Below are 25,433 nucleotides of genomic sequence, written 5' to 3' on the forward strand. Positions count from 1 at the left end.
TTCTGGCAGGAAAGGTAAAGGTGTTTGAATGGCTTTCCTGTCTTGGACCATGATTTCCAACACATCATTGTGTTCTGATACAGCGCCATAATGTACTGTGAGGTCATGACTGATACAACCAATTCACACAAAAATACTCTGCAGAGTGACTTGTATTTGCATAGGTGATGACGTAGGACAGATCTCAAGAAATAGTACATGGGAAAGAATGTGGTCTTAACACAGCAGATTCTGAGTAGCAAGGCAAGGGACCTCATTCTCATCTCTGAATGACCTGTTATCTGTACAGCTGCTAGATGTGCTCCTTACATCATAGTTTCCTCTTGCTCCATAATCATTGATAATGGAAAATATTTTATGTTATAATACTTGCAGTCTGTCTAGACAGATTAGGATAATAAATAGGGATACCTGAGAGATGGAACACACCCAGAACATGCAAATTGTGTAAAAATACCAGCAAAGAGATGTTTTGACATTTCATTTCTTAACTGCCTTTGTACAGTACCATGCAGCAAGTTTTATGACTCAGTCATATTTGGCCAACATCAAGCATCATTTTGACCAGGAATGTCTTAACCAGGCTTTTCTTCAGATGTAACAACTATTAAACAAGAATAATCAGTATGTCTGGCTATCTCTGCTTGAATCAGAAAAAAAACATATATATATATATATATATATATATATATATATATATATATATATATATATATATATATATATATATATATATATATATATAATATATAATATATATATATATATATATATATATATATATATATATATATATATATATATATATATAATATATATATATATATATATATATATATATATATATATATATATATATATATATATATATATATATATATAATTTTTTTTTTTTTTTTTTTTATCTATTTATGTAGGAGGGACACTGGCCAAGGGCAACAAAAATCCAATAAAAGAAAAAAAAACCCCACTGAGATACCAGTCCCAGAAAAGGGCCCAAAGCAGTGGTCAAAAATTGAAGTATAAGTGTTGAAACCTCCCTCTTGAAGGAATTCAAGTCATAGGAAAGTGGAAATACAGAAGCAGGCAGGAAGTTCCAGAGTTTATCAGAGAAAGGGATGAATGATTGAGAATATTGGTTAACTCTTGCATTAGAGAGGTGGACAGAATAGGGGTGAGAGAAAGAAGAAAGTCTTGTGCAGCGAGGCTGCAGGAGGAGGGGAGGCATGTAGTTAGCAAGATCAGAAGAGCAGTTACATGAAAATAGCAGTAGAAAACAGCTAGAGATACAACATTGCAGTGATGAGAGAGAGATAGCCTGAAGACAGTCATTTAGAGGAGAGGAGTTCATGAGATGAAAAGCTTTTGATTCCACCCTGTCTAGAAGAGTGGTATGAGTGGAACCTCCTTAAGACATGTGAAGCATACTCCATACATGGATGAATAAGGTACAGAGTTACCAGCTGGGGGGAGGGTGAGAAAAACTGGTGGAGACGTCTCAAAACGCCTAACTTCACAGGAGCTGTTTTAGAGATGAGATGTGAAGTTTCCAGTTCAGGTTATAAATGACAGACCAAGGTTAGTCAGTGTAGAAGAGGGGGACAGTTGAGTGTCATTGAAGATGAGGGGATAGTTGTCTGGAAAGTTGTGTCAAGTTGATAGATGGAGGAATTCAGTTTTTGAGGCATTGAACAATACCAAGTTAGTGCCTGCCAGCACTTGTAGCTGAACCATGGCTTGTCTCATGGCTCGACTCTGTAGGTACTGTGAGGGATGTGTCTGGTTTGGGCTGAGAGGATGAGGGAGGTGAGGTTTACCACATTGTGGTTCACGTCATCTGTGAATGTGGCACCCCAGTTGGTGGAGGCCAACTCTTCCTTTAGTCTCCACTAGTTAGCCTTCTCCCACAGTCAGATGGTGCACTTGCTCTCTCTCAGGAAGAGTGGAGGCACACTTTGCAGAGCACTGCAAAATGATCAGAGCTACCATCTTTTTCTAGTTGGTAGCACTGCACAGAGTCTTTTGGGAGGTCTGTTAGGAGGATAGAGTCATGTACATGCATGACCGAATTCATGTGGTTGGTGAGCCTGTGGACCAGTGTCAAATCTGTGAAGGCCTGGCTCACCAGGTGCTGGTTTAGATCACCAGCAATAATGACATTTTGACAGCTGTGGGTGTCATGATCATATCCGGATGGTCTTTGAGGAAGGGGAGTAGAGTACTGTGCTGCCATTCAGGGTCATACAGAGGGCAGAGCAGCACAGCAGTCCTGTCACCAAGGAGAAGGCAGAAAAACACTTCCATCTCCTCTAGAGCTGTGACAGGCATCAGCTACAGCTGCAGGCCCTCACAGTGGCACAAAACTATGCCACTGCCTAGCCTGGCTGGTCTGTCCGTCTTCACCCAGTGGGTGTAGTCTACAATCCTATCACACATCGTAACGCAAGTGTCATTCAGGAATGTCTCGACAGCCACTATGATGTCGGTTTTGTTCCTGAGGGCTGCGTGGGTCAACTCAGTGATGTTTGTCCTTAATTCACGTACATTAGAAGACAGGATTCTGAGGCTTCTGGGTACTATGGCTGAGTTAATGATAATATGAGGGAGAGACAGCATCACTCATACACTGTACTGCTGGATCAGGTGTCCTTGGTGATGGGATGGGGCCTGATGTAAGAGTAGTAAGTGCAGGGAACAGCTGTCTTTCCGACAGGAGCACCGTAAATAATCATTCCTGCCATGCTTTTGCCATCCAAGTGTAGCAGGAATCTGCTGCATGGCCTGGGCCATGAATTGATGGATGTTTGATCCCCTTGACAATGTAATGGTCATCAAATTGGCTGCTACCCTCCAGACATCAGACACATTTACTGCTCACCCCAATGTTCTCATCTGAAAAACATACCCTTTTCCACTGCTGAGAGGTCCTGTGCCTGTACTTATCAGCAAAAGCCAGCCTCTTTGCCTTTATTTCTTTAGTAAGCATTGGTATGATAACAGCCTTGTAAGAAGGTAAGTTGAGGCAGTGCTGGAGGCATTCACATATGGTACTAGCCGCAACATTTTTCATGAGTTCAGGATACATTTTTCTTATTTCTGTGCTTATGATGAATGGAGTTTGCTTGACTGCACCCATCAGTCTTGGCTGAAGTTTTCCTTGGCTTCCATAGGTGAGGTCTGGGAGGCAGTACTGTGCCAAGTGGCAGGTCTTGGCTAGCAACAAAAACACACAACACAGTTCTCTTTGATCATCCTACTCGGCTACAAGTGTCTTTAATGCTCACATTTTCCTGCCTAAGGGTAATGATTTTGGCTCATTCTACCTTTTGCGGTAGTAGATCTGACCATTTTGAATACTCTTGGGAAAATTTAAGGCAAAAAACAAAGAGGGAACAAATTAGCATCCAAAGATTCCTTGGGCATCCATACATATCTCCTCCCCTTGTCGCTGCTTGCAAGCTGCTGAGATCTCTCACTCATATGAGTGTTGCAGCCTAAGGAATTGTCGCTAATTTTCCTGTATGTTTCAGAGGAAGGTGTTAACTTTATGATACTTTATATGATACTGTATATACATATATAATGGAACCTCGGTTACCAAACGTCTCCCTTTTCAAACAACTTGGTTTTTTAACAAAAATTTTCTCATAATTGCTTCAGTTGCCATACCATAATACAGTTTTTGAACAAAGTTACTTGATTTCAAATACTACAAGACATAGCAAAAGCTGCTATTTATTACTAATTTATAGTTTCTGTAAATATCTCCTTTGTTTTTATATATCTGGAGGAGAGAGAGAGACAGTAATTCAATCTTTGAAATAAGTTAAATGTGATCCTGTTGAAGAATCTCGATGTAAACAAAAAAGGTACAGCACTCAGAAGTAATCCCTAGCCTCCTGTGGCTCTCTCTATGACCCACAACACCATCACAACTGCATAACTGCATTTTCCCTGTAGCTTTTTCCCAGCAGCAAGATGTTTGAGTGTTATGATCATGTTCATAACTCTGTAAGGCTTCCCTCGTTTGATTAGTGACAAAGAGAATGCCTGCATGGTCTAAACAATATCTTTGGGGAGTTCTGTGTTACTAAGTTCATTCAGTACATCCTTCCTGGATAAAAAATTTCTATGCTGGAGATAATGTGGAGAGGCCATCTTAGCATTGGGAGCATCAGTCATTACCAGCTAAGACATGGTGGATGGTGTCTGAGAACAGATTTATCTATTTTGCATTGATTCCTATGAGGAAAATAGTTTTGGTTTTCGAACATTTCAGATTTCAAACAGCGTTCAGGAACAAATTAAGTTCGAAAGCTGCGGTTCCACAGTATATATATATATATATATATATATATATATATATATATATATATATATATATATATATATATATATATATATATATTAACGTATATGATGGCTCATAAGATGCACCTTTTCTCAAAAAAAGTCTCAAGAAATGAGCCTGTGTCCTATGAGGCCAAGGTTCAGCATTGAGGCAGTGGTTGGTGGTAAGTCTATGGCAACAGAGGCTCTAAAATCAAACTGCAGACATCTTTGCATATGTAAACAAAGTGATGATTGGTACTACATCACAAAACAACTCTTTTCTTTCAAGGTAACAATATATAATAGATCATACTTACCGGTAATTCACATAGAATGACACCAGTCAGGAAGAATTTGCCTAAGTGACCATGCACCACTTATTGCATGTACCAAAACAAACACGCAGTCATTTACACACCAAACCTAGTAACATGGGCAAGCTTCACTGTGTTCTTTACAGTGTGATGCTGTTACTCCTTGAGGTAAGACACACTTTCATACAATTAAAATTGCACCTATCTTTTAACATTCTTATGAACAAACTTTATTATCCCTGTAATCTCTCACAGTCACTGCTGACACATATGCCAGGTACATGTTTACATCTCACAGCAGGATTGGTACTTAGGCTACTAGCAAATAATAAAGTTTTTAGATGCAAAATATTGGGATTTAATAATGATCTAAATGCATGTGAGAGTCTTCAAATGTCAGGTGAAATCCTTCACTTCATATTCAGAGCTTAAATCCACTCATTTATCTTTTTTTTTTTTTTTTTTTTTTTTTTTTTTTTTTTTTTTCATTTTAATGTTTACCAAAACTGGTTGTGTCTTATGAGCCCAGGCTTCTTATGAGCCATCAAATACAGTGTGTGTGTCTATATATATATATATATATATATATATATATATATATATATATATATATATATATATATATATATATATTTTTTTTTTTTTTTTTTTTTTTTTTTTTTTTTTACACACAAGATAGTAAGAGAAAGGATAACAAACAGAGAAATAAAGAAGGCTTGTAAACGTGATGGGGTCCTTCCTATTGTTCTCAGAAACTGCTCCTCCCTGCTTGCACCTTGCTTAATCAAACTCTTTCAATTCTGTCAACATCTACCTTTCCTTCTTGCTGGAAGTTTGCCTACATTCAGCCTGTTCCTAAAAAGAGTGACCATTTTGATCCCTCAAACTACTGTCCTATTACTTTAATTTCCTGCTATCTCAAGTTTTTTAATCTATCCTCAACAGGAAGATTCTTAAACATTTACCACTTCACTGCCTTCTATGTGATCGCCAGTATGGGTTCTGTCAAGGTTACTTCTTAGAGATTTTGGTGAAACTTTTGCTGTTGCCTTAGACATATCAAAAGCTTTTGATAGAGTATGGCACAAAGTTTTGATTTCCAAACTACCCTCCTACGGCTTCTATCCTTCTCTCTGTAACTTCATCACAAGTTTCCTTTCTGATCGCTGTATTGCTGTTGTGGTAGACAGTCATTGTTCTTCTTCTAAATCTATTAACAGTGGTGTTCCTCACAGTTCTGTCCTGTCACCCACTCTCTTCCTATTATTCATAAATGATCTAAACCAAACTTCATGTCCTATCATTCCTATGCTGATGATACCACCCTGCACTTTTCCAACTCTTTTCATAGATGTCCAACCCTTCAGGAAGTAAACAGTTCACACAGGGAAGCCACAGAACACCTGACTTCTGATCTCTCTCTCTAAAATTTCTGATTGGGGCAGAGCAAACTTAGTATTGTTCAATGCCTCAAAAACTGAATTCCTCTATCTGTCAACTCAACACAACCTTCCAGACAACTATCCCCTCTTCTTCAGTGACACTCAACTATCCCCCTCTTCTACACTGAATATCCTTGGTCTGTCCTTTACTTATAATCTGAACTGGAAACTTCATATCTCATCTCTAACTAAAACAGCTTCTATAAAGTTGGGCATTCTGAGACATCTCTGCCAGTTTTTCTCACCTTTCCAGCTGCTAATTCTGTACAGGTGCCTTATCTGTCCATGTATGGAGTATGCTTCACATGTCTTGGGGGAGTTTCCACTCATACAGCTCTTCTAGACAGGGTGGAATCAAAAGCTTTTCTTCTTATCTACCCCTCTCATCTGACTGCCTACCTTCACTCTCTTTCTCATCCCTGCAATGTTGCATATCTTGCTATCTTCTACTGCTATTTTCATACTAACTGCCCTTATGATCTTGCAAACTGCATACCTCCCCTCTTCCTGCAGCCTCACTGCACAAGACTTTCATCTTTCTCTCACCCCTATTCTGTCCACCTCTCTAATGCAAGAGTTAACCAGAATTCTCAATCATTCATCCCTTTCTCTGGTAAACTCTGGAACTCCTTGCCTGCTTCTGTATTTCCACCTTTCTATGACTTGATTCCTTCAAGAGGGAGGTTTCAAGGCACTTATCCTTTAATTTTTTACTACTGCTTTGGACCCTTGTCAGGGACCAGCATCTCAGTAGGTATGAGCCAGGCATTAGCTATCAAAATTTTCTCTATAAGTTTAAAATTAACCTTCCCCATTTAATTTACTTCACCTACCTTTCTTTTTGTGAGTTTAGATTGTAGAGGTAGAGGAAGAGATCCTCTATGGTCTACCCCACTATGTGATTTGTTTTGACCCAGCTCCCCAAATAAAGCTTCTAGAATTTTTTAAAACATAAATATTTTGCTGTGAGAGAGAGCAGCTGTGAGTAGGGTAGGTGACAAACCTCCCCATCCACCCTTCACTCCCCCCTTCCCTTCCACTTTGTCATACAGCACAGCCATTGTTTTGAAGCGCAGGCACCGAAACACCTATTGGTGTGGGTTGTCCCCCACACCAGTAGGTGTCCAGCCTGGCCAGAGTAATGGCACATATCAAGAAAGGCAAGGAGACCCAGGGGCGATATATCATATTTGCTGGTGCACTAGACACACTTTTTTCTTGAAAAAAAGTATCTGATAATTACCATGTCAAATGCAGTCGTAGTACAGCACAGTAAGCACAAATACCATTACTAATAATATTACTAATAAAAAATCTCTCTCTCTCTCTCTCTCTCTCTCTCTCTCTCTCTCTCTCTCTCTCTCTCTCTCTCTCTCTCTCTCTCTCTCTCTCTCTCTCTCTCTCTCTCTCTCTCTCTCTCCCTCCCTCCCTCTCCCCCCCTTCCCTGCCCTTCTCTCCCTTCCTTCCCCTTGTCCTTTATCTCTGACAGATAAGGGCAGGGAAGATGACAGGGAGAGAGGTTTGAGACAAGACAAAATAGGAAAGGAGAGGAAAGGAAAAAAGGGGGGAAGGGACATAACCAAGGAGGGAGAGTACATGATTTAAGGAAGTGGAAGAAGGGTGAAGGCAGAGGATGGGAGGACAGGGAGAAAGTAGAAAGAGTAAATATAAGTAGCAAGGATGAGAAGTGAGTGAAGAATTAGAGGGACAGAGGAAGTATTGTGAAATATGTATTCTCATTTCCTGTCCCCTACTCCTTTTTATTTTTCCTCCATCCATTTCCTTCCCATTTATGCTCCTTCCATCTATTTTCACTCTCAGTCAGTCTCATTCAACTTTGCAATCCTCAAGATTGTTCTTAATCTCTCTCTCTCTCTCTCTCTCTCTCTCTCTCTCTCTCTCTCTCTCTCTCTCTCTCTCTCTCTCTCTCTCTCTCTCTCTCTCTCTCTCTCTCTCTCTCTCTCTCTCTCTCTCTCCCTCCCTCCCTCCCATGTGTGTTTGTTATATCAAGAGTTTACTGTAAGAAAATGTATTTGTAAGTAACAAATGTATATGTGATGTATATGTGATGTGTGAGTGCAGGGAAAGTGATGTGTAAATCAGGAAGTGGCTGAATGGGTGAATTGGGGGAGTAGTGTACAGTTAAACATTGTCAGTGATTTGAACAGGAAAGATGGTGGCTGGTACAGCAAATATTTATAAAGGTTTCAAGGAAGAAGAAAATGTGAAAATACGAGAAGAAATACATAACTTAGTAGCAATAATAAAGACATGAAATGAGGAAAGAGAGGTGGTGACAATGTAAAAAAAAGGTATCCAGTGATATAGTAGAGATGAAGAAGAGGGAGATGGAAAGATAAAAAGAAAACAAAGAACTGAAAGAAAAGGTGACAAAAATAGTGGACTTAAACAAGAAGTACCATGAAGAAATCAAGAAACACAAGGAAGAGAATGAGGAGTTATAGAAAGCTTTACAAGAAAGAGAGATTAATTTTGGGAAAATAAAAAAGTTAGTGACAGAGGAAGTCAAAAGTTGAAAGGAAGAGAGAGAGAGAACAACAAAAGGTTGATGTGGAGGAGATAATAAGGCAAAAGCAACAGGAACACAATAAGGACATGGAAAAGCAAGTGATTAAGATAGTAAAGGAAAAAAGTAATCTTGTGAAAGACACAGTACAGAGAAAGATATGTGTGGTGGTATTTGGGGTCAAGGAGCAGAACCTACCCATGAAAATAGCTAAAGAGAAAGAAAAGGCAAAAAGGGCTAAGGAAATAATAGCAGAAGTGGCAGAAGAAGAGGAGATAGTTGAACAAACTGAAGAGGTTTATAGGATTGGAAAATACAATGAAAATGGAACAAGACCAGTAAAAATAAGATTCATGTCACAAATAGCAGTGGAACATGTCTTACAAAGAACAGGAAAACTTGCAAAAGTAGAAGGAATGAGGGGAATTTGGATAAAGAGAGACATGAAAGAAGAAGAGAGAAGTAAACTAAAAGAGTTAAGAGTAGAGGCCCAGTAAAAAAATGAGGAGAGAACACAGAAACAAGCAAGGAGATTCATTTGGAAAGTTGTGGACATGAAAGTGGCACAAAGATGCCACAGAAGCCCACCAAGTAGAAGTTTAATAATTATTTTTACAAATGTAGATGGTTTGGTGTTGAGCCTATTGGAACTTAAAGACTAACTAAAGAACAATAAACCAGACATGATATGTTTAACAGAAACCAAACTAAAAGAGGAAATAAAGTTAGGATTTGCAAAGGAAGGATATAGCACAAGTAGGAGAGACAAAAGGAAAGGAAGGAGGAGGAGGAGGAGGAGTAATGATATTGATAAAAGAGGATATAGTTGTTGAGGAAGTGGAATATAGTGATGGAAAGGCTGAAACTTGAGTGTTGTGATTAAGATCAAAGGAAGTGAAAAAAAGTGAAGTTATTGTGATATACATACCACCAAAAAACTGATGTATGGGGGACCAGTAGATATAAAATTATGCAACTAGAAACAAGAAATAGCATAGACGAAATGATAAGGAAAAGTAACAAAGTGCTCTTAGTAGGCGACTTCAACAGGAATTAAATGGGAGGAGGGAGATGGAAGTGAAAAAAAATGTTGGGTCATGGAGCGAAGAACTTATGCATACCATGATGATGAATACAATGAAACAGTGGGTGAATGAACCTACAAGCTGCAGAGGAGACAGTTAGACTTAGTGTTTATGAAAACCTCAGAAAGTAGATCAAGTTTATATTGTCTGAGTCCTCTGGGAAGAAATGATCTCGTGACAATAGAAATATTACTACAAGAGGAAATAGTGTTGCACAGGAATGAACGATTTAGAAATGGAGTCAGAACTATGCTAAGGCCAACTTTACAGAACTTAATAAATTTTATGGAAAAATTAACTGGAAAGAGCTATTTGAAGGCAAAGTAGTGCAAGAAATATATTATGTATTTTTGAGCAAGTATAGAGAGGAGTTGCAACAGTTTGTACCAAGTTATAAAGCAAAAATTAGGAAACATGAATGGTATAATGCCAGGTGTGTAGAAGCAAAAAAGAAAAAGGTCACTGCATGGAAGAAAGTTATGAGAAAATTCAACAGAAATACTAGGGAAGAATACAGAAAGGTATACAGATATGGTATAATAAGAAGAAAAGAAGAAAGAAATTTTTTAAAGTGACATGGTAAGAAAATGGAGGAAAGAACCCAAACCCTTCTTCAGGTATATAAATGGAAAAATGAAACATAGGGATGACATAAACAAATTAAGAAGAGAAGGAAGAATTTATGAAACTTCTGTGGAGATGAGTGAACTAATGAATGAGAGTTTTCAATCTGTGTTTACAAAGGAAATCAATTTTGTGGCACTGAGAGTGGTATCACAGAATGAGGGAATACAGGAGATACAAGTAAAGAGACATGATATCAAGAAACTGCTGCAAGAGCTGGATGTTAGAAAAGCTATGGGACCAGATAAAGTAAATGGATGGATATTAAAAGAATGCAGAGAACAAATGAAGGAACCCATAGGGGATATAATCAACAGCTTGTTGAAAGAAGGGAAAGTACCAAGGGAATGGAAAAGAGCTAACACAGTCCCAGTATACAAAGGGGAAAATAAAATGGAACCATTAAATTACAGACCAGTGTCACTAACAAGCATTGTATGCAAGCTTTGTGAAATAGTAATTAAAGATAGATGGGTGCAATATTTAGAAGATGAAAAGATAATTACAGAAAAGGAATTTGGATTTAAAAAAGGGAGATCCTGTGCCACAAATCTACTGAGTTTTTATACAAGAGTAATAGCTGGAGTGCATGAGAGGGATGAATGGGTTGATGCAGTATACCTGGATCTCAAAAAAACATTTGATAAAGTTTCCCACAAAAGTCTTATGTGGAAGTTAGAGGAGGAGGAGGTCAAGAAAAAGAGAGGGAGAAAATGGGAAGGAAAGGATGGAAGGGAGAGGAGGGCACAAGAGAGAGAGAGAGAGAGAGAGAGAGAGAGAGACACACACACACACACACACACACACAGCAAGTAATGTGCAAAAGAAGTGGGAAGCTTTCATCAATATTTATGAAGAGGGAGTGAAAAGATATGTACCAAAAATAGAGACAAAGAGAAGATAAAACTGACTGGTATAATAGAAGATGTGAAATAGCTAGGGAGGAGAGGGAAACGGCATGGAATAGATGGCAGAGGAAAAATATGCAGGAGCTATGGCAAAACTACACAACTACTAGAAATGAATATGTAAGGGTTATTAGAGAAGCAAGGAAAAATTATGAGAAAGATGTTATGGACAAATGCAAAGAGGAACCAAAACTATTCTTCAGATATGTGAACAGCAAAATGAAAAATAGAGAAGGAATAAGCAGATTGAAGGTGAATGGTCAAATGTGTGAGGATCCGGCTGAATTGGCAGAGATAATGAACAGGAGTTTTCAATCAGTATTCACAAAAGAGAGAACATTTGTGTGGCAGAGTGAGATGAGTGAGGAAATGGGTCTGGGGGACTAGACGTTAGGAAGGCCCCTGGACCTGTTGGAGTGTCAGGATGGATACTAAAAGAGTGCAATCAGCAGTTGACATGGGTCATACATAATATTATTGAGAGCTCCCTAATTGAAAGTAGAGTCCCAATTGAATGGAAGAGAGCCAACATAGTGCCAATCTACAAAGGTGGTAGTAAAGAGGAGCCCTTAAACTATAGACCTGTGTCTCCAACAAGTGTGGTGTGCAAAATGTGTGAAAAATTGGTGAAGGATAAATGGATGCAGTACCTAGAAGGAAATAAAGTGATAACAAAGCAACAATTTGGATTTAGGAGAGGGAGATCGTGTGTTACAAACTTACTGAATTTTTATTCTAGAAAGAGATGGATGGGCAGATTGTGTTTATTTAGATCTGAAGAAGGCCTTTGATAAAGTGCCACACAGGAAATTGTTGTGGAAGTTGAAGCATAATGGTGGGCTAAGGGTGGGTTGGGGTTCTGCTGAGATGGATGGAAAATTTCTTGATAAACAGAGAAATGAGAACGGTGGTAAAAGATCAATAATCATCATGGAGGGAAGTCATAAGTGGAGTACCCCAAGGCTCAGTACTTGCACCAATCATGTTTGCAGTCTATATAAATGATATGATGGAGAGTGTGAACAGCTACATGAGCCTTTTTGTGGATGATGCAAAGTTGCTAAAGAAAGTTGAGAGTGCAGAGGACTGTGGAACATTACAAGAAGACCTGAACAATATCAGAGTGGAGTTATAGATGGAAAATGGAATTTAAAGAAGTGTAAAGTAATAGAATTTGGAGAAAGTACAAGAAGAGTAAAAGGAAATTATGTGTTGAATGGTGTAAGGTTGAGTGGAGCAGAAGAGGAAAAGGATCTCGGTGTTAACAGTGACTGGGAACCTGCCCCCAGAGAAACACATTAGCAAAATTACAGGAGAAACCTATAACTTATTGAGAAGAATAAGGCAGGCCTTTGCATATATGGATGAAGAGATGGTCAGGAAGATGATCGTGTCGCTGATAAGACCTAGACTAGAATATGCAGCAGTAGTGTGGTTGCCATACAAGAAAAAAGGATATAAGGAAGTTGGAGAGAGTTCAGAGAGCAGCTACAAAGATGGTACCAAGTATCAGGGACTTCATATGAATAGAGATTGGCAAGGATACATCTACCAATGTTGGAAAAGAGGAGAGAAAGGGGAGACTTGATTACGATATATAAAGCATATGAGGGAGTAAAGGAGGTGGACCGTAGCAACTTAATGGTCTGGGATACAAGGGACACTAGAGGACATGGAAAGAGGCTGAAGAGGAATGCTTGTAGTAGAGATGTCAAAAAGTATAGTTTCCCATATAGAAGTATTGATTTATGGAACAGTCTGGATGAGGAGATAGTAAATGCAGAAAGTATACATGGATTCAAGGCTACATTGGATGTTAAAAGATATGGAGATGGGACAGCACGGGCATAGCTCTTTTCCCATAAAGCACAACTAGATAAATAAGTAAATACACACACACATGATGTTAGATGTGATGGTAGTACTGCACAGCCACAGCACTGCATCTCACCAGATGTGGGGACAAAATACACACACTTTTAGGGATTTTAGTGAAACTTTTGCTGTTGCTTAGACATCGAAAGCTTTTGATACTATTTGCCACAAAGCTTTAATTCCCAAACTACCCTCCTATGCTTCTATCCTTCTCTCTGTAACTTCATCTTGAGTTTCCTCTCAAACCATTTTATTGCTGCTTTGATAGACAGTCACTGTTCTTCTCCCAAGTCTATTAACAGTGTTGTTCCTCGGGGTTCTGTCCTGTTACCCACTCTCTTACATTCTCACTTTTGTATACTTAATTCCATTTTCATCTTCAATCAGTCTCATTCTGTGTAGCAATCTTTAGGATTGCTTTTACTTTCACAGAGAAGGAGAGAGAGAGAGAGAGAGAGAGAGAGAGAGAGAGAGAGAGAGAGAGAGAGAGAGAGAGAGAGAGAGAGAGAGATCCAACTTAGGCAAGATTTACTGTATATGCACAATCCCGATAGTAGGTAAATGGGACTATAGTTGTCAAAGCAGCACGAAACTTGGGGTGATAATGAATGAAACTCGGGATGGTTAGAATTTAGGACTAGGCATAGAACTTGGGAGGATATTGTATATATTTGTTGTTTTATCTCAAATTTAGTAATCAAGTGAGGTTTTTTTTTTTTTTTTTTTTTTTTTTTTTTTTTTTTGGTTCCCTGGAACCAATTAATTTTTTTTTCCCCATAGGTTCTTAGGTTCTGAAGTCACCATAATGCATATTTGCCATAACAAACACTATGTTGGAACGAATCATGTTCGTTGTTGCATACCCTACTGTGTGTGTGTGTGTGTGTGTGTGTGTGTGTGTGTGTGTTTATATATATATATATATATATATATATATATATATATATATATATATATATATATATATATATATATATATATATATATATATATACACACACACACACACACACACACACACACACACACACACACACACACACACACACACACACACACACACACACACACATAGTGGTACCTCAGTTACCGAATGTCTGCCTTTTCAAACAACTCAGTTTTTTAACAAAATTTTTAACTCATAATTGCTTTCATTGCCATACCATAATATGGTTTTCAAAGTTACTTAATTTCAGATACTACGAGACATAGAAAAAGCTGCCATTTATTACTAATTCTTAGTTTCTATAAATATTTCCTTTATTTTTATATATTTAGAGGAGAGAAACAGAGGATAAAACAATAATTCAATCTCTGAAATGTTAAATGTAACCTTTTTGAAGAACCTCGATGTAAACAAACAAGGTTCACCATTCAGAAGTAATCCCAAGCCTCCTGTGGCTCTCTCTATGACCCACAACACCATCACTACTGCACAACTGCATTTTCCCAGTAGCTATTCCCAGCCTCAAGATGTCTAAGTGTTATGATCACCTTCATTTTGGCAGTGAGTGGGTTGTTCCTCTCTGTGTCACTCTGTAAGGCTTCCCTCACTTGATCAGTGACAAAGAGAATGCCTGCATGGTCTAAACAATATCTTTTGATGAGTTCTGTGTCTAAGTTCATTCAGTACATCCTTTCTGGATTAAAAATTTCTGAGTTGGAGATGTTGTGGAGCCGCCATTTTACCAGTGGGAGTGTCAGTCATTACCTGCTGACGTGGTGGACGGGTGTCAGAGAACAGATTAATCTATTTTATGTTGATTCCTGTGGTGAAAATAGTTTTTGTTTTCAAACATTTTGGAATTCAAATGGCAATCAGGAACAAATCAAGTTAAAAAACCAAGCTTCCACTGCATATATATATATATATATATATATATATATATATATATATATATATATATATATATATATATATATATATATATATATATATATATATATATATATATCACACTGCTCCTCTGGACAGAGTGGAATCCAAAGCATTTCATCTTATCAACTCTTCTCCTCTGACTGTCTTCAGCCTCTCTCTGCTGCAACATTACATCTCTCACTATCTCTTACTGCTATTTTTCATGCTAAACTGCACTTTTGATTTTCCTGACTGTATGCCTTGCTTCCTCCTACATCCTCACTGCACAAGACCTACTTCTGACCCATATTCTATCTCTAATGCAAGAGTTTACCAGTATTCTTAATCTTACATTCCTTTTTCTGGTAAACTCTGAAACTCCTTGCCTGCTTCCAGTAACTTGAACTCTTTCATTATTGAGGTTATTGGGACACTTAGCTGTGGATTACCGTGTGTATTCATCCTAGTTTTTGTCTAAGGCCTTGAAGATTGGGTGGAGTTACCATGAATGATGTGGAAAAAGGTTCATATCATCACCCTCAGGCAAAAAGGAGTTAAAATAAAAGTCATTGTTGCTCATCTTGGCTGCCTTAGAGTTATTGTGTTACACATTCTTACCTTCAAACAAGGCCTGGATGAGAATGAAGTTCTCTTGCCAAAATTCCACCCTGGTAAGCAAAGGAAGACTTCCCTGAAGACTGATGCATTTTACCCAGTGCTCTGTGCTAAAAGAATCCTTTCATGACATCAGGTGAAATAAAAAACCAACACTCATACCTCCTGAAAAATGTGGCAGAATGCACCATCCAGGATGGCCTCCACTAAGACCTGAAATTGTGTGTGAAATAGGCAGTAAAAAAAACTCTTCTTACTAAGATTGTGAAGAAAAGAAGAATATATATTTTCCTGCAACACAAGAATTAGACCCCACAGCAGTGGAAAGAGTCTCTCTCTCTCTCTCTCTCTCTCTCTCTCTCTCTCTCTCTCTCTCTCTCTCTCTCTCTCTCTCTCTCCTCTCTCTCTCTCTCCTCTCTCTCTCCTCTCTCTCCTCTCTCTCTCTCTCTCTCTCTCTCTCTCTGATGGAAGTACCTTCAGGGTGTCAGAATTAGTACAAGAACAATATGGCAGCCACTTGGAAGCAGTAGGTTTGACACTATGAAGACTAAAAACATTTTCAGTGACAAAAAAGGTGATGACCATTTCTTTTGACCACCAAACACAACAATTTACCAAAGTACTTGAATGTGCTGAAGGATCACATATTCAAGTTTTGACAACCATCAACCTGATGGCATGTTCCTGCATGAAGGAACCTATCACCTTAGGTATGTTGATGTGAAAACTGGCTGGCAGAAATGCCCATGATCTGGTAGCTCATCTGACATGAAACTAATAGAAAATGCCTGGTTATTCAATAATCAACAGTTGACCATGAGCCAAAGATACAAATTTGTTATTGTACCTGAAAAAGGCAATTTTGGTGTTATGGCAAGAAACTCATCTCACCTACTTAGAAAACTTGGCCACCATTATTTCTTCATTGTCCCTAATACTCGTGAAGAACTTGACATGTTGACTGAAGGTCACTGAAGGAAGTTTTTTTCTAAGTTGTGACATGTCACAGGTGGTCCATGCTTGATGTAATGGTTTTAATGGCTCCATTCTGTACTAGATGGCACGTGAAGTGTCTCAATAGCATAGTCCTTGTCATCCTCATATAGGTTTGAGGCCTACAGTCCTCTGTGCAGGTGTGCTCATAGATGATGTGGTCTTCCTGTAGAGGTGCTGGCTTTTTGTTTGTGGCTGTTCTTGATAAGTAGGTGTGATGTTTTTGTAATCCTGTAGTAAATCATTTGCAAGGTCTGGTCCCAGTGTTTCAGTTCTCTTCTTTTCTCAAATAACTGGATCCTTCTTAATTGCATCCAACTGACCATCAGTGAATCACACAATATGGACAGCCCCAAACCTGCATTTTTTTTTACTGCCACTGGCTACTTCAAATCCATTACATGAGGGAGCTCATTTTTGTACTCCCTGCTCTGATCATATGTAAACTTTTTTTTTTTTTTTTGTGTGTGTGTGTGTGTGTGTGTGTGTGTGTGTGTGTGTGTGTGTGTCTGTGTGTGTCGTGTAAAGTGGCAGGTAATGTTAATACAGTAGTACCTTGGCTTTATGAGTTTAATTCGTTCTGTGATAGAGCTCGTAACTCAATTTGCTCTTATGTCAAATCAGTTTTCCCCATTGAAATTAATTGAAATGCCATTAATCCGTTCCAGCCCCCAAAACACCCAAATTTTTGTTGTTTTTTTTTAAATACAGTAAACTGTTGATATGACAAACCTCTGTTTACCAAATTTCTGATATAATGACCCCTTTAAGATTGTCAAACAATCATTTTATTTTGTGAAACTTCACAAATTACAGCATATTTCAAAATTATCAAATGCTTGCTTTATTTTACGAATATCCTAGGTCTTAAAATATTTGAGAGTTGGCTAACACACAGTCAGCTATATGTTTGAGTGATGAATTGTGGCTGTGACAGCCAGTGACTGACCTTGAAAGTGGCTGATGACGTATCTCTCTCTCTCTCTCTCTCTCTCTCTCTCTCTCTCTCTCTCTCTCTCTCTCTCTCTCTCTCTCTCTCTCTCTCTCTCTCTCTCTCTCTCTCTCTCTCTCTCTCTCTCTCTCTCTCTCTCTCTCTCTCTCTCTCTCTCTCTCTCTCTCTAGTGTGTGTGTGTGTGTGTGTGTGATTCACCTATGGTCATCTGCTGGTCACCCAACCAGCTGTTCCCCAACAGAAAGAGCTCAGAGCTCATAGTGACCAATATTTGGGTAGGACTGAGACCACTCATACACCACACACCAGGACAGCAAGGTCACAACCATTCGGGTTACATCCCATACCTACTTGCTGCTAGGTGAACAGGGGCTACACATTAAGAGGCTCACCCATTTGCATCGCCACTCCCAGGATTCAAACCCAGGCCTTCTTGCTTGTGAGCCGAGCGTGCTAACCACTACACTACGCGGTGTGTGTGTGTCTGTGTGTGTGTGTGTGTTAAGGGGAGGTGCCACCGGGTACTAGTGGAGAGAACATGCATGTTAATCTAATTATTCTGAGGTATTCTTTTCTTTAATGACTTTAGTATAAGTAATAAGATCTGCAAGTTTCATCATAATAGCCTAAGTAGTTTTTACAGGAAAATTATAAAGTTTTTATAAAAGAGCTAGAAACAGAAATGGAGACCCGTATGTTCACTCAATTTCTACGATATTGGCTAGTTTTGCTTATGAAACCCAGGTTTATAAATTGCTGGTACAGTTTTTATATATCTCACCATTGTTGTGCAAAAAAAATCTCAAGATCACTGTTTTATGTATCTCAAAATTCTCTCTTTTTTTTATTCCTTCAATAAATTATAGCAGTGGTGTTTTTTCAATTAGAAAAAAACATACGACCAAAATGTTTTCCATCCATTCGTCTTGTACCAGTTTTTTTTTTTTTTTTATTATATTCAAAACTAATGTAATTTTCCTCCAAATTACAATAATTGCAGTTTTGAGATATAGTCATTTTTGTGTTTAGATGCAGTTACTGTCGAAAAATTATGATTTTTATAGGATTTTACAGGGTAAAAATAACTTTGATACCAACTTAGTTTTATTTATGAATGACAAGGATAATACCATAATATTCCTTACTGGTGTGTGTATTTACCTAGTTGTAAATACACACACCATTAAGGATTATTGTGGTGATATTATCCTTGTCATTCATAAATAAAACTAAGTTGGTATCAAAGTTGATACCTTACTGGTGTGTGTGTGTGTGTGTGTGTGTGTGTGTGTGTGTGTGTGTGTGTGTGTGTGTGTGTGTGTGTGTGTGTGTGTGCACTAGAAGTCTCTTGGCCTGTATTCTTCTGTGGGAACTTCTTGCTTCTTCATTTTCTTTTTCCTGGGATGTTTTCTCTCAGCTTCTTGAGTGTCTAGACCTTCCAAAGTGTGCACAAATGCACCAAACCTGAGGTGTGTCAGCAGTGACATGTCTTAGCAGCAGCAGAGTCTTGAGGTTGAGTAGGAGCAGATGTCGAAGTTGTTGCAGCAGCAGATGTAGAAGGTGTTGCAGGAGCAGATGTAGGCATTGGAGCAGCAAATCTAGACAGGGGGTGAGGCTGAATGTGGGCAAGTTTTACCAACTGTGTGAGGTGGCAGCTCACAACATGACTGAGACTTCTTGTGTTCATTGTACTTCAGTCAGATTCCTTGAAGCATTCCTTCTCCCATGCAGCAGCATCTTGGATAGGTGTCCCTTGTTGATGGAGTACAAGAATCCTTGAAAAATGCTGAGAAAGTCCCTCAGAACAGGTTGCACTTTTTGTATAAAAATGTAAAAAAAAGGAGAAAAAAAAAATGACAAAATGAAACATAAGAGCACTGAATAGAAAATAGGGTTTCTGCATGGGTGGGGACCTCAAAATTTATATTGCAAATTAATTTAGTTGACAGGAAAGAATTGTCATATGGCTGCCAAACTTCCACAGAAAATGCATGATGTGTTCATCTATTTTTCAGGGTAACTTTTAAAAAAAGGCTGGAAAGGTGAAATTTGTCTCTATTTTGGCAGTGCCTCCCCTTAATCTATCCGAGAGAATGAGAGAGAGAGAGAGAGAGAGAGAGAGAGCATTGAATCATCAGCTATTGTCAGGATCACTAACTGGTTATCACATAGCCACAATTTGTATCTCTCTCTCTCTCTCTCTCTCTCTCTCTCTCTCTCTCTCTCTCTCTCTCTCTCTCTCTCTCTCTCTCTCTCTCTCTCTCTCTCTCTCTCTCTCTCTCTCTCTCTCTCTCTCTCTCCCCCCCCCATGTGTGTTTGTTATATCAAGAGTTTACTGTAAGAAAATGTATTTGTAAGTAACAAATGTATAAAAACATGTAAAGTGAACAAGTGAGATGAGAAATGCTGGGCAGATGTTGTGGCACTCGCTGTGCCAACCAACAGCGGCATAGCTGAAGCTCTCTCATATCTTAGATTTTGGCTGACAACTCAAAGCAAAAAAATTGTTCAAATGATAGCTCGTATCTCAAAAAACTTTTAAGTTGTGCAACTCATAAGTTGAGGTACTACTATACATGTTCTGAATGTGATGATAGAGAAATATGTTACTTAATAAGATAGAAATTTTTTGCAACTTGGAGAGAGAGTGCACTAGAATTGAAAGGGGAAAAATTTAGGATTTGATGTAAAATTCATGTACCACTAGAGTCAGGTAACACCAAACTGAAAAACCTATTACTGTTGAAAGATACACCTTTGCAATCACCATCACTTTCACCTCACTTATCAAAGCATGCATGTAACAATGCAATCTGGAGTGCATAAAGACTCACCATAGTATTTTTATTATTTAAAAAGAAAAGATATGAGAAAATGTACTAAAGCATATTTGTAACTTAAGAAACTTAGATATTTCCTTGTGATAAGGGAGAATGCCTGGTTGCATACTCTACAATTGTGTTAAAAGGATACTTCCACTATATTACCTTCATTTTGGAAAAGACAGCCAAAAGAGTAGAGCATGAGAAGTGGGAACTATGACATTAATTTATTTCTACATTGAGGCAAGATATGACATTTTATCCAGGTTACCTCCTTTTGAGAATAATCACAGCCAGGTATGTAGTATGTAGTGACATTTTTTTTTTTTTTTTGTTTATTTCAGATTTTTCTTATATAAATAATGTCCATTTCAGGAACATTTTGCACCCTTGATATATGTATACGACGCTTAGAAGAAACTGGTACCATAGACGTGAAAGGGACAGTGGAGAAGATCCGGTCCCAGCGAGCATACTCCATCCAGATGCCTGATCAATATGTCTTTTGTCACCTGGCTCTCCTGGAATATGCACTCCACAATGGGAAATTAGTGGAAGTTGATCTCACAGGTTTTGAAGAAGATGGATCAGAAAGTGATTAATGAAATTGCCATCTGGGCTCCTAGAGGCAAGGTAGAATGCAATGGAAAAAATTTTTGTCACAAATAGCAGTCCAGATGCCTTGCAGACTATTGTTGTGTTCAAAGACTTTACTGGACCTTATGTTCTGAGGCACACAGTGAACAGATTTGTGATTGTGCTAATACTGAGGCAAAGAGAAAGAGTTGTGGTAATGTGGAGGACAAATTCTCAGTAGTAGTACACTTTGTCATCCAGTGTGCTGAAGGCAGGGTACCTTACTTAGCCACCAGGTGCTGATGAGTGTTGTTATGTGAGTGCTAACTATTGTGAAACAGAAATAGAATGTATAAAAACATGCACATGGTTGAAAATATTTGTTTACTATATGCCTTCTCTTTCTGTGGAATGGTGCACATATCTGAAGAAAATTGTGTAAACTCCACACCATAAAAATTTTTTGCGAAAATATACAGTGTTCTCATTATTATAAATATCAGTTCAACCTGAAACACATTATTTGCATTGGCCCTTTTTGGTATTTTACAACTAGGGACACAGTGACCACCATTCCAGGAGGCCGAGGGCCAGCAGCCTCGGAGGCAGCCGGCGCTGCACCACAGTTGTGGACGAAGGTACAAAATATAATTGTTTAGGTGCCAGTCATTTTGAAATCTCCAGTATTTTTTCAAAATTAGGGTAATATTTATTCCAGTGATAATATCAAAAATAACTTTGTATGTCTTACTTCTTCTTATACTCATGTAAGAGATTCATATTACATCAGGCAGAATGGTACATTATATATTTTCACCATTTTCTTCATAAAAATGCTTCAGATTGATTTCATTCTGTCAATGATATATAAAAGGATGACAATACTAAAGTATTAATCATGCATATCTATATTTCTGTATAATTATAGTTTGATGTTATTGATCCAATTTTACTCTCATGTTTTGTCAACTTGAAATGGAATCGTGTGATATTTTCATTTGAAAATGACAGTGGCTGAATAAAAAAAATGATCAGGTATTGTTTTGAGCCTTATTAATTATTACATCTTATTTTCTGCTATTTACAAGTAAGCAAACAAGTCATTTCCATTACATAAAAATTACTTGTGTGTTATTTTGTCTTTTTGTGTTAAGGGATAGGTGTTACTATGAGCGGAAACTAAATTTCACTCATTACTGCTTCACTGTCCTACAATGCTCCAGCCTGCAAGCCTACCTCAGCCCAGGAGACCTTGTGCCAGATGTACTGTGCAGCAGTGGCAACAGGGAAATAGTAGCAATAATTGCAGGAGTTCTGCTACATAAGTCAGTCATTGGCAAGGGTGCCTTCCAGTCCCTGAGTGTGGGCCAGCCAGTGCAAGCTGGACCAGCTGTTTGCCTACCTGCAGGCTGAGGGCTGCCACCCAGTGACAAGATTTTCTTTGGAAATTATGAGTACATGCATACTCATTAATTCTTGTCCTCTCATCAGTACAAAAAGAAATAAAATGAAAAAAAAAAAAAAACGAGCCTGAGATGGCAGTCAGAACACAGGAACATGGGAAGGCTTGCATCAGGTCTTAATGAATATTATTTTGGCTAAATCTCTCAATCTCAGGTTTGCTCCTCAAGCTTACTGTCCTTAGTTTTCTTTGTGCAGCATGAGGAAGTGGCTCTGAAGAAAGAAGCTAAAGTGGAAAGCTATACTTGAATACCTGTTAAGTTTTGCAGGTAAGCTGCAACATCTGGTAATTGTAAGTTTATAAGCTGTCCATTATAGTATTTAGGATTGCATTAATGCCCACTTCTTTGTGTGATTCACAGTTTTTGATAAAGGGTTAGTTATATCTATATTACATTAACCAATTAGCATTGGTGCAGTATAGTACTCATTTTTCATTTTGTTTGACATTTAATTTCCATGTGTAAACTGCATGATGGAAAGTTATATTTTCCAGCGAGCAGAAAACTATTATCAACATGACATTGACAATGAATGACAATTAATAATAATTAAGAATGAAGTGCTGTTTCAAATTATCAATGTAAGGGCATAATGTACGTGTGTATATTGTGTACATTGGAGGTGATGCAAGTACAGTTGACATTTGTAAGCTACCACTGTTAATAGTGTGTGTGTGTGTGTGTGTGTGTGTATATATATATATATATATATATATATATATATATATATATATATATATATATATATATATATATATATATATATATATATATATATATATATATATATATATATATATACATACATATATATATATATATAAACACACACACACACACACACACACACACACACACACACACACACACACACACACACACACACACACACACACACACATATATATATATATATATATATATATATATATATATATATATATATATATATATATATATATATATATATATATATATATATATATATATATATATATATATATATATATATATATGTATGTATGTATGTATGTATGTATATGAACATCCCATGTAAATTTTCTGTTGACTGCAGAACTCATTATCTCTCTCTCTCTCTCTCTCTCTCTCTCTCTCTCTCTCTCTCTCTCTCTCTCTCTCTCTCTCTCTCTCTCTCTCTCTCTCTCTCTCTCTAAAAGTAATGGGTATTTGTTGTTTCTGGGTATTTATGATATATGAATGATATACTAATGACCCCAGTTACTGTAACAAATTTAGGCTTGAATGGTGCCATTGTATATGTAATAAAGAAACATTGGAAATTGGTAGTAAATGGCATCCCCAATGCCTATGCTTGTCATTGTTCTCAATTAAGACAGTGATAGTCTCTACTATTTTTGCAGTGTGGTACAATGTAATCTGCAAATGTAATTTCATGTTATCTTAAAGAAAATATTTTCTTATGTATTGTGCTTGATATGATTAAGCCTTTGTATATCCCCAAAATCAAACCAATCTTCTTTGTGATAAACATACACTGAACTTCAAAAACAAGCTTGCTTTCAGCTTTTGATTTCAATTTGCCATAATATAATTTGAGGAAATGTCAGATATCTCTATTAGTGTGGGAATTCCTGTACTGACAAGCATCGCACAACTGACTCTCTTGAGTTAAACTGAAGGTTCACTGGCACATCACCAAAGATGAAACTTTTTATATAACTTTTGTACATACTAGTCAAATGTCTAAATAAAATCTTCTTTCTATTTATTGATTTTTGTGTATTTCTAGACAAGTATAATTGATTTTTGCATTGTATCATGCTATGGATGATTTCGTATTCCATATTTCATTATCTTTTTGCTTTTCATATCGAGGGTACAAGAGACTGATAGGAAATCCTCTTTTTAGTTTATTGATGACTTCAATGCTCATCATGTTGATTAGCTAAATTCCATATCATCTACTGATTGCCATAGTCATGCTGAATCTTGCCTATTTTGTTGTAAGCAATTTGTACAAGCTCCTATTTATGTTTCAGCCAATTGCCTAAACTTAATTTTTACTGATACCCTGTTCTTGTTGATGTTAATGTTACTGCTCCCATTGGCTCCTCTGATCATAGTTCTTTAAACATTGCAGTTCAGTTGAATTTATCTTTTCCTAATGTTACACTGTCTCATAAGGTGTACCTAAAATCTAGAGTCAAGTAGGACCTTGTTAACTGTAATATATCTGCTATTGTTTTGGGGGACATCTATTGTGCAGTGCCTTATATTTGCTCTTACCTCCAAACATGTGGATATTGCTGCTCAAAGAGTCCCTTCTAAGACTATTAAGACAAACTTGAAAGATAAAGCATGGTTTACTGCAGAATATAGGGAGGCTCTCCAGAACAAACAAACTGCTTACCAACTTTGTTTTTCTGTATTCTGGTGTTAATTGGAAGAATTATTGCCTTACTCGCAGAACTGCTGAGCAAATCTATAGGGCTGTAGAGTGTAATCGTAATGATCACTTGAAGGAGGTCTTCTCAGGTACATCACAAGCTCATAACTGTATGTCTGTATGGACATAACTCTGATTTTCCTCCTTTTTAGTAAGCCCAATGGAACCTTTGCCTCTCATCCATCTGAGAAACCTTTTCTAAGAAGCAAAGTAATGAAGAGGTTACTTTATCTCATACTTTTCTTAAACCTGCACATACATCTTTTCCATTTAGATTTTCTGAACTTTACAAGTTATTACTTGAACTTGACTCTTATGGTGGAATGGATCCACAAGGTTGATTTCCCTTTTTCTAAAGAATCTGTTACTTTTTCTTATTTTAATTAGAAAAGGTTCTTACCCTAGGTGTTGGTGCATTGCTAATGTTACACCAATCCTGACAGGATCCTCATTTACCACTTCTCCCAATGATTATAGGCCAATTTCCATCACTCCTATTTTTTCAAGAGTGTTTGAGTGATTACTCACCAAGTGTCTCTCTTCTTTCTTGAATAATAATAATAATTTGCTGCTATCTACCCAGTTTGGTTTTAAGAAAAATCTTGGCACATGTGATGTA

At 37.6% G+C, this 25,433-nt stretch overlaps 1 protein-coding gene across 15 annotated transcripts in view; it reads left to right on the top strand.

The window, feature by feature from the left end:
* LOC135101587 (tyrosine-protein phosphatase non-receptor type 9-like) overlaps nucleotides 1–21,957 on the top strand; it is a 251,169-nt gene extending 229,212 nt beyond the window's left edge. For all 15 annotated transcript variants that reach the window (XM_064005749.1, XM_064005765.1, XM_064005854.1 and 12 more), the window contains one exon: nucleotides 20,723–21,957. In XM_064005749.1, the coding sequence (XP_063861819.1) occupies nucleotides 20,723–20,949 (227 nt within the window). In that variant the 3' untranslated portion in view covers nucleotides 20,950–21,957. The remainder of the gene's footprint in view (nucleotides 1–20,722) is intronic.
* Nucleotides 21,958–25,433: the final 3,476 nt, after the last annotated feature.

This window comes from Scylla paramamosain, chromosome 1, assembly GCF_035594125.1.
Source record: "Scylla paramamosain isolate STU-SP2022 chromosome 1, ASM3559412v1, whole genome shotgun sequence".
In the NCBI taxonomy this organism is placed as follows: domain Eukaryota; kingdom Metazoa; phylum Arthropoda; class Malacostraca; order Decapoda; family Portunidae; genus Scylla; species Scylla paramamosain.